Source organism: Mandrillus leucophaeus, unplaced genomic scaffold (genome assembly GCF_000951045.1).
Source record: "Mandrillus leucophaeus isolate KB7577 unplaced genomic scaffold, Mleu.le_1.0 Scaffold65, whole genome shotgun sequence".
Taxonomy (NCBI): domain Eukaryota; kingdom Metazoa; phylum Chordata; class Mammalia; order Primates; family Cercopithecidae; genus Mandrillus; species Mandrillus leucophaeus.
In genome coordinates, this window is record NW_012107030.1 from 1,186,766 (window position 1) to 1,196,963 (window position 10,198).

At 43.5% G+C, this 10,198-nt stretch overlaps 1 protein-coding gene across 3 annotated transcripts in view; it reads left to right on the forward strand.

Moving 5' to 3' along the window:
* FGFR2 (fibroblast growth factor receptor 2) overlaps positions 1-9,606 on the forward strand; it is a 146,703-nt gene extending 137,097 nt beyond the window's left edge. For 2 of the 3 annotated variants that reach the window (XM_012001070.1, XM_012001073.1), the window contains exons 13-16: positions 336-406; positions 2,218-2,355; positions 3,964-4,069; positions 7,911-9,606. In XM_012001070.1, the coding sequence (XP_011856460.1) occupies positions 336-406; positions 2,218-2,355; positions 3,964-4,069; positions 7,911-8,075 (480 nt within the window). In that variant the 3' untranslated portion in view covers positions 8,076-9,606. The remainder of the gene's footprint in view (positions 1-335; positions 407-2,217; positions 2,356-3,963; positions 4,070-7,910) is intronic. The other variant, XM_012001069.1, reaches the window with a different exon arrangement.
* The last annotated feature ends 592 nt before the right edge of the window (positions 9,607-10,198 follow it).

The window sequence follows — 10,198 nt, forward strand, 5'->3', positions numbered from 1 at the left end:
CCACTAGGATTTTCTTATGGTTCTCATCAAGAACTTTCATAGCAAAAACTAGAGCTTGGAAGTTACTGGGTTAATTTTTGCCTAATAACTGGTCAAGGAGGATCTGCATGCTAGGGAGATAAAAGAATCCAAGGAGATGGCATTTTATTAATGGCCCAAATCTGTGCATCTCACACATTATATATGGTCCTCATTGGGATTGATTTCTGCTCTATTGACTGACCAGTAAAAGCCATGAGAATATCAGCTCTTAAACAGGGCACAGCCCTATTGAGCCTGCTAAGATAAATTCTTTTTAATATATTTAGTTTTTACATTTTCTTCTACATTTTCAGGGTCGACTTCCAGTCAAGTGGATGGCTCCAGAAGCCCTGTTTGATAGAGTATACACTCATCAGAGTGATGTGTGAGTAACTCTCTTTTCTCTGACTTCTTCCTGGGCTTGAGCTGCAAAAATACTGTACGGATTTTGCCTTTCTTCCTTCTTTGGTGGCTGCTGCATTTCACACATTCGTAGAAGGTGCAGGAGCCGGCCTTAGAAAGGACGGATTTTATGGTAGGCTGATAACCAATGCTCTGTTACTAATCTGCCTGGCTTCAAAGAGCACAGGAGGTGGAACCGCTGACCTCCTCCTGCCAGAGCGGAAGTCCTTCCCTTGAACATATTCATGGATGTGCAACTACAAAGCAAATATCTAATTCGCCAAGCTCTTGGCATATTCTTCACCCCATTAAAGGAATAATCCTGGAGCTTTTCCCACTTAAGAATAGTTTGTCATATTTCCCTCTAACCCAGATTTGTCCTTAAAGAGTGGAGCTGAGTGAGATGTGGTCTAGGCTGGGGACCTCTGCAGGGTCTACTGTCTGTGTTTATCCCCCAACAGAAAGGTCTGGTCTTGCTTTGGCATACTTGATAGCATTCTAGAAACACAGTAGAATATGTCTGTTATGATACACTTACAAAACCACTCGGGTCAGGCTCCAACTGACATTTTAGATTTGAAAATTCAGTTGAAGGCTGGGCATGGTAACTCACACCTGTAATCCCAGCACTTTAGGAGGCCAAGGCGGGTGGATCATGAGGTCAGGAGATCGAGACCATCCTGGCCAACATGGTGAAACCCCGTCTGTACTAAAACTACAAAAATTAGCTGGGTGTGGTGGTGCGTGCCTGTAATCTCAGCTACTTGGAAGGCTGAGGCAGGAGAATCACTTGAACCCGGGAGTCAGAGGTTGCAGTGAGCTGAGATTGCGTCACTGCACTCCAGCCTGGCGACAGAGCAAGACTCTGGGGGAAAAAAAAAATCAAACTATTTTTTATGTGTATGAGTAGGAAGAGTTCCGGGTAGGCATTAATTCTGTGCTACCATAGTTGGTCCTCTCAATCCTAAAAAAGAAGACATTACGATCCCCTTTTTGCTGTGAGCATCTGAGGCACAGAGGCTGTTCTGCCTGTCCTGTGCTGCTGCTTTTGCTCCAAGAAAACTGTGGAGTGAAACCCACCGCCATCGAGTACAGAAGGGTGAGTTTCCAGAGTGCCCATGGCATCGCTAAGCCTGGCTTTCTCAGCTTGCTCATCCCAGAGATTGAGTCTCCTGAACTTGGCGCAGGAAGTCCCAAGTCTCTGAAGAGTCAAGTGTAAATAAATTGTGGCCTGTGAGATGTGTTCAGTTTTGTTGTGTGCAACTCATCTGGGGCATGTGATTCCTCATCCTAACCCCAGCCCTGTGCTGACTGGCTTTGCAATCTTAGTAAGTTCCAGAGCCTCTGTGCAGCAGATGTTCCACCGGCCACAGAGGGCAGCTGTGATCCTGCAGAGTTGGCTTGCTGGCCTTACTCTGTCAACTGCCCATCCTGGTAGATCACAACCCTTGGGTCAGGCACATAGGGAGTCGGAAAGGAGTGTAAAGGCTTTGAAACTGAGAAACTGAGATCCTTGCATTGCTAACACCACAGTTAAGACAAGCAGCTCTATTCCAGAGTGATGGCAGTTTGCCTTTTTGTCTATTGATGGGAAATTCCATCAGCACATCCCCGTGTCATCATCATTTGGGGATGCTCTTGCGGGGCAGGAAAGAGCACATGGGATGAACTGCAGGAGGGCCCATTTGTCTTTGAACTTCAGAAGCGAGGAGGTGTTTATGTCTCAGCTGGGCATGTTTAGGTTTCGGCAGCGTGGATGGGTTAGTAATGCCGTGCTTTCTCCTTTTGTTGCAGCTGGTCCTTCGGGGTGTTAATGTGGGAGATCTTCACTTTAGGGGGCTCGCCCTACCCAGGGATTCCCGTGGAGGAACTTTTTAAGCTGCTGAAGGAAGGACACAGAATGGATAAACCAGCCAACTGCACCAACGAACTGTAAGGGCTGTTGTCTTTCCTGCCGGTGCCACAGTGGACTTGCCACACCGTTAATACTTCTCCTGATGTACCTCATTTTTAAAGGCCCCTAGTTTCCTAAACATGCTCTAAGAAGAATGGCTGAAGCTCTCTGGGCTCAATCCAGAACTGGGATACATAGCAACACCGACAACCATTACTTGTCTGAGAGAAAGAACATTATTCTGAGTATGGAGAGGGCTTTGGATCAGAGGGTGTCTGGCTTACTGGCTGAGGGCTCCTGACTTTACAGAGCCAGCGAGAGTGGTCTTCCTGGGCCACTGTGCTGTGCCTTCTGCAGTCTCCTGTGGAGTGACAGGAAGACCCACGGGTCAGGAAATGAGCTAGAAAGCCGCAGGGCCGCCCTGCAGGGTGTAGGATTAAGGAACCAACACAGCCTTTCCCCGGTGGTTGTGCCTGGCCCCCGCCTGGCCCCATCGTGGCCAGTGGTGAATCGGTATTTCCGGAACTTATTGAACCATTGAAAATTGCCATTACAGATTGACGCCAACCACATTTCCTCAGAGCGAAGGAACTCGTGTTTGGTTACCTAGGTCTCACTTGTGTTTTAGTGCAGAGAATTGAAAATGTGTCTAGGCACCCTCCTTAGAGCACCAGATCTGCCTATAAAACCATGAGCTGGTTTCTAGCAAAACCTGCCTCACACTTTAAGTAGAGTTATGTTGTGTTGGTGACGTGTGCCTGGTGCAATAGAATCCGTGCTTTGAAAGGAGTCTCTCTGCCTCCTGCCTCAACCCCTCCAGGATTAACTAAGAAGAGTGATTGTCCCAGAGACTGCGGTCTATTGTGTATCATTTCATGGGGATTTTATATCAGTAATCCCGTGAGTGCCTTTCGGTGTACTGTGGATGTCTGATGAATGGCCACATTTTATAGCATATTATATAAAGGCATTTATTGTGCTCTTTGTCATTCCTATTGGTTTTTTTTTTTCTTTTAACATAGAGGATCTGTCGAAACCCATAATCAAGATAAGACCTAGGAAGCTAGGCCTATCTAAGAGTTAATCAGGAAGTTAATGTGCTGCCCAGTGGTGGCAGATTAATTCATAAAAAAATTGAAGTTGTAGTTTTCAAATTTTATTTTACTTTTTTTAAACTCAGGAAGCTTTGTCAACTACAATCATTAAGACCCAAAGCGTTGGGCAGAGAAATAGGAGAGCTGCTTTGGTGCAGGGAAGGGTGTCAGGGAGGGAACACTGGAGACCAGCCCATGGAAATACGCGTTTTCCTTCAGCCTCCAAAGTATCTTTAGGGTGTGATGCCATTGTGAGATGTCACTGTGGCCCAGGGATACCAGGGAAAAACATAGACGTGTCTTTCTTGATGGCTTAGATGCCTTTCTAACATGTTTTGGGTTACGTGCTGTTTGTGTAAGTCAAAGTGCCTTTTGGAGGAACTGGCAGGGAAGCTTTTGGGAAAGTGATTCATGACCTCCTAATCTAGTTGCCTGGAAAGTTCTGATACATTTTCCTAATTTACAACACGTCCCCATATTGCCTATTAAAACTGACTATAGCCACGTACCTAGTGCATATGAAATTAATTCGAGGAAATCAAATTTTCCCAGGTACATGATGATGAGGGACTGTTGGCATGCGGTGCCCTCCCAGAGACCAACGTTCAAGCAGTTGGTAGAAGACTTGGATCGAATTCTCACTCTCACAACCAATGAGGTAAGAACCTCCTTCCAGAAGCCCCTTGTCCTTGGTTGGCTTGTGAGACACATAGCATTTTACACGCACACTCCCCTGTTGGCTGTTGGTTGGAGTCTGTGGTCTTGTTTATTCTTTTTCCATAGGGGTCAGATAGTTCAGCTATGGGTTCCTCTGAAATCATGATTTTTCTCAGAACTTCATTTTGTGAGTTCTGACTCACGAAACCAAAGACAGAGGGACATCCCCGAGGCCGCCCTCAGTGTAGCTGCTGGTGGAGCAGTCCGGGACGTGTGTGGGAGAGTGGGAAAGGGGAAGCAGTATTCACTGGCAGGACTTTGGTGTGCATGGGAGAGAGCTTGGATTCCTGTGCAAGTTTGATTCTGTGCTTTGGTCATTAGTGGGTGAACTGATAACGTTCTCATCATTTGCTTGATGGAATACAGTGAAGTTTTGTAACGCCAGCTTCTGTTACCACAATACTATCCTATGTGATCCTGTCGGTAATGGTATGTGCCTTGCAGCCTCTTTCTAGGTGTATGTAAACATACCCTGTTTTCTATGAGCAACTTACATGATTTTTACATAAAAACATGTACCTTTTGTTAAAATATTTATTTTCCCTAAAATATTTATGATCTCTGCCGGGTGCAGTGGCTCTCACCTGTAATCCCAGCACTTTGGGAAGCCGAGGCGGGCAGATCACTTGAGGTCAGGAGTTTGAGACGAGCCTGGCCAACATGGCAAAACCTCATCTCTACGAAAAATACAAAAATTAGTTGTATGTGGTGGTGTGTGCCTGTAAGCCCAGCTACTCAGGAGGTTGAAGTAGGGAAATCACTTGAACCCAGGAGGCGAAGGTTGCAGTGACTGAGATTGCACCACTGCACCACAGTCTGGGAGACAGAGCAAGACTTCATCTAAAAAAAAATAGTAATAATTTATGATCTTTGCCAACAAAAGAAACACTCGTCTGTCACTCATTGTCCAAATTTAGCCATGTTAGTGGCTGTTTCAATATGCAGATAGAGTGCCTTTTATAATTATGGAAAGCATATGCTCTGAGCAGGAAAGATGTTAAACCCATCAAGTCCAGTCAATTCTTAAGATAGAGAAATTGTTAATGAATGTGTTTGGAGATATTTAATGAGGATGCACAATAGTGTTCTTTTACACAGGAAACTAACTCCAAACCATGCAATTGTCTCAACAAGAAAAACGTTAAGGTCCCCCAAATATTTTAGAAGGAAAATAATACACTTAATTTCTGATTTAGAAAATAGTTTTAGAGTTATTTCTTAAAAAATAATAATCAAATGTAGTGATATGAAGTCTTAACTCAGCAGCTTTATCTTATGCGTCTGACTGTGGCCTGTGCTGGATAAAGGAAGAGATTGCATTTAAATGAATACAGCTGACCTTCAGAAGTTGAAAGGAAAGGAACGGTTCAAGGGGGGAAAGAAACCACCTTTCTTCTTCTGCCAAAATTGTTGTTTCTAGTATAAGTTCCTTTAACTGTAGACTTGGAATCTACTGATATCCCTATTTTTTTCCTATCAGATCTGAAAAGTTTATGGCTTCATTTAGAAACTGGGAAAAGTTGGCCAGGCGCAGTGTCTCACGCCTGTAATCCCAGCACTTTGGGAGGCCGAGGTGGGCGGATCATGAGGTCAGGAGTTCCAGACCAGTCTGGCCAACATGGTGAAACCCTGTCTCTACTAAAGATACAAAAAATTAGCCGGGCGTGTTAGTGTGCGCCTGTAATCCCAGCTACTCGGGAGGCTGAGGCAGGAGAGTCGCTTGAACTGGAGAGGTAGAGGTTGCAGTGAGCCGAGATCATGCCATTGCACTCCAGCCTGGGCGACAGAGTGAGAGCGAGAGTCCGTCTCAAAAAAACCAAACCAAAACAAAACAACAACAACAACAACAACAACAAAAACTGGGAAAAGCACTAAAGTTCTATTTTAATCTCACATCTATGCTCAAAGTGATTTATTTATATATTGACATGTAGAGTGGGTCCGTTCATACTGAAATTTGTATCTAGTATCCTAAAATAAAAAAGCAGAATGCCATATTGTCTGACGGATATAAAAATCGAAGTTTCTTTCCTTCTGAAAATCATTACCATATGCTCAAGAAAAAATGGTTCCATTTAGGACAAAATTTCGTTTTTATCATTGTAAGCAAAAAGTTCTCTTTTGATGTGGTGGGCGTGTTTGTTTCCAGTTGTGTGGTTAATGCTGATGTTGTTGGAACTGACACATTCCCCTTCTGGGATGGGGACTCTTTCTCTTGCCAACCCTGGTGATGAATTATAGGGGGTGAGTGTGTGTGTGTGTGTGTGTGTGTGTGTGTGTCTTTAAAAATGTCTAGTTGCCAACATTCCATGGGCTCTTTTCTGATAACACTGAGGCTGTTTGTGCTGTGGTCTGCACTTTTTGCCCCCTCTCAGCAAAACCACATGTCATAGAATAGTCATTGGCTTCTGGATGTGTGAGCAGAACGGCCCCACTGTGCCAGCCCAGTGGAGGCAGAGAGACCCACAGGCTCCCAGTTTAGAAAGCTTTTCATAGCTTCAGAAAAGGGGTCGGCAACTGCTTTCTGTGAAGGGCCAAGGAGTAAATATTTTCAGCTTCACGGGCCCTATGGTCTCTGTCTCAACTTTGCCACTGTAGCCCCAGAGTAGCCACAGACAATATGTAAATAGATGTGTTCTAGTAGATGAGTTCAAGATCTAACACATCTGATAGATGCGTTCTAGTCTGTCTTCTGGTACAATTTGATGGATCCTGAAATTGGAATTTTCTCTAATTGTATATAAATTTTATTCATTTTAATGCTACAGGATATTATTATTCTTTTGATTTTTTTTTGACCACTTACCAATGTTAAAGACCATCTTTAGCCCTCAGGCCATACAAAGCAGTCCGTAGGCACCCAAGTCAGGGGAAGTGTCATCCTGGGGTGACCCAGAGGGCTTTTTACAGCCAGCACCGGATGCCTTGGGGAGCAGAGGACACTTTCTGAATCTCAAACCTTCAAAACTTTGAAAGTTAACCTGTATTTTCCTAAAGTTTCCTTTAACAGCGCATTATGGATTTAACATACATGAGTATATCCAAGCCTTTTTTGAACCTGTTTACATTTTCAGCTCCGAGAGCTTCTGAGAGTAATGACTTACATGTGTTAAATTACCCAGTGAATGAAGACGTATTCCCCTTCAATTATCCCAGAAACTACAATAGTAAAATGTAATTCAGAAAATAAATATTCATGGTCTCAACTACTTAAAGGGGGCCTGGGGACCCACAGCATGTTCCTGGTTTTCATTTTGTTGGGGCTCGCATGTGAAGCAAGGGCTTTAGCGAGGAGGTGGTGTCGATTCAGCAGGTCATTTAGGTCCGTGTGAAGTCGAGTTGCCTGCCCGGCACCTCTAGCTCAACTAGGTTTTATTGTTCTCTACCTGCCAATCATTGATTTATGATGGGTTTCAAGAGAAAAGCTAAGGGCAGCCTGGAGGACATCGGACGTGGGTCTCACGGGGAGGTCTTTGTGGAATTCAGGTGGGCTGAGTCTCTGTTCACCTTCTGGGGGTCTCCTGTCTTGTCCCGCATCCGGTACCCACATCTCAAGAGCTTGTGTTTAAAATAAAACTCTTCTCTTCCGTTCTTTCAGGAATACTTGGACCTCAGTCAGCCTCTCGAACCATATTCACCTTGTTATCCTGACACAAGATGAAATAAAACGCCTCTCTTCCCTTCTTTCAGGAATACTTGGACCTCAGTCAGCCTCTCGAACCATATTCACCTTGTTATCCTGACACAAGATGAAATAAAACGCCTCTCTTCCCTTCTTTCAGGAATACTTGGACCTCAGTCAGCCTCTCGAACAGTATTCACCTAGTTACCCTGACACAAGAAGTTCTTGTTCTTCAGGAGATGATTCTGTTTTTTCTCCAGACCCCATGCCTTACGAACCATGCCTTCCTCAGTATCCACACATAAATGGCAGTGTTAAAACATGAATGACTGTGTCTGCCTGTCCCCAAACAGGACAGCACCGGGAACCTAGCTACACTGAGCAGGGAGACCATGCCTCCCAGAGCTTGTTGTCTCCGCTTGTATATATGGATCAGAGGAGTAAATAATTGGAAAAGTAATCAGCATACGTGTAAAGATTTATACAGTTGAAACCTTGTAATCTTCACCAGGAGGGGAAGAAGGTGTCTGGAGCAGTGGACTGCCACAAGCCACCACGTAACCCCTCTCACCTGCCGCGCGTACTGGCTGTGGACCAGTCGGACTCAAGGTGGACATATGTTCTGCCTTCCTTGTTAATTTTGTAATAATTGGAGAAGATTTATGTCAGCACACACTTACAGAGCACAAACGCAGTATATAGGTGCTGGATGTATGTAAATATATTCAAATTATGTATAAATATATATTATATATTTACAAGGAATTATTTTTTGTATTGATTTTAAATGGATGTCCCAATGCACCTAGAAAATTGGTCTCTCTTTTTTTAATAGCTATTTGCTAAATGCTGTTCTTACACAGAATTTCTTAATTTTCACCGAGCAGAGGTGGAAAAATACTTTTGCTTTCAGGGAAAATGGTATAACATTAATTTATTAATGAATTGGTAATATACAAAACAATTAATCATTTATAGTTTTTTTGTGTAATTTAAGTGGCATTTCTATGCAGGCAGCACAGCAGACTAGTTAATCTATTGCTTGGACTTAACTAGCTATCAGATCCTTTGAAAAGAGAAATATTTACAATATATGACTAATTTGGGGAAAATGAAGTTTTGATTTATTTGTGTTTAAATGCTGCTGTCAGACGATTGTTCTTAGACCTCCTAAATGCCCCATATTAAAAGAACCCATTCATAGGAAGGTGTTTCATTTTGGTGTGCAACCCTGTCATTATGTCAACGCAATGTCTAACTGGACTTCCCAAGACAAATGGTACCAGCGTCCTCTTAAAAGATGCCTTAATCCATTCCTTGAGGACAGACCTCAGTTGAGATGATAGCAGAATGTGCTTCTCTCTGGCAGCTGGCCTTCTGCTTCTGAGTTGCACATTAATCAGATTAGCCTGTGTTCTCTTCAGTGAATTTTGATAATGGCTTCCAGACTCTTTGGCGTTAGAGACGCCTGTTAGGATCTTCAAGTCCCATCATAGAAAATTGAAACACAAGAGTTGTTCTGCTGAGAGTTTTGGGGATACGTCCATCTTTTTAACGGATTGCTTTCATCTAATTCTGGCAGGACCTCACCAAAAGATCCAGCCTCATACCTACATCAGACAAAATAATTGCGGTTGTTCCTTCTGTACTAAAGTATTGTGTTTTGCTTTTGAAACACCAACTCACTTTGCAATAGCCATGCAAGGTGAATGCAGATTATACTGATCTTATGTGTTACAAAATTGGAGAAAGTATTTAATAAAACCTGTTAATTTTTATACTGACAATAAAAATGTTTCTACAGATATTAATGTTAACAAGACAAAATAAATGTCACGCAACTTATTTTTTTAATACTCGTGTCTTACCAAATGGTTTCCTGTGCCTGGAGGTGCTGACTGAGTGCTGTTGTGTATGCAGGAAGGGCAGGGCTGCCAAGGGTCTTATGTGCTGCACACGGGGGTGACTTGCCAGAGGGCTTGACTGAGACCAGCAGTACCTGTGACAGGTTGAGGTTGATCCAGTGGAAAATCTGAATCGGTTGGTTGGAGCCCTGGCTGGGTTGCTTACTGGTACCTCAATGGAATCATCATTCCTTTCTGAGCCCTACCAGTTCCCCAGAGGAGCAAATGAAGAGCCACGTGGTAGAGAGCTTCGAAAACTGGGAGGTGACCTAAGGATGACAGGTATTGAGTAGGGAAGACGTTTAGAACATCTGAATCCTGGGAACTTCAAAACCTTTTTGGCTGTTTTCTTCATGATGTATGGAGAGAAGGATTTGCTTCAAATTTTCCAAAAGAAAACTTGGACACATTTTTGAATAATTATTTGTTTTCATACTACCAACGATCTGAAGAGGGAAATGGAGTTTTGCTTGTCAGTTAACAAATGCAAACCTATGACTCTTAAGGGTCTGTTATATCTGCTTGCCAGCCTCAGCAGCAGCGG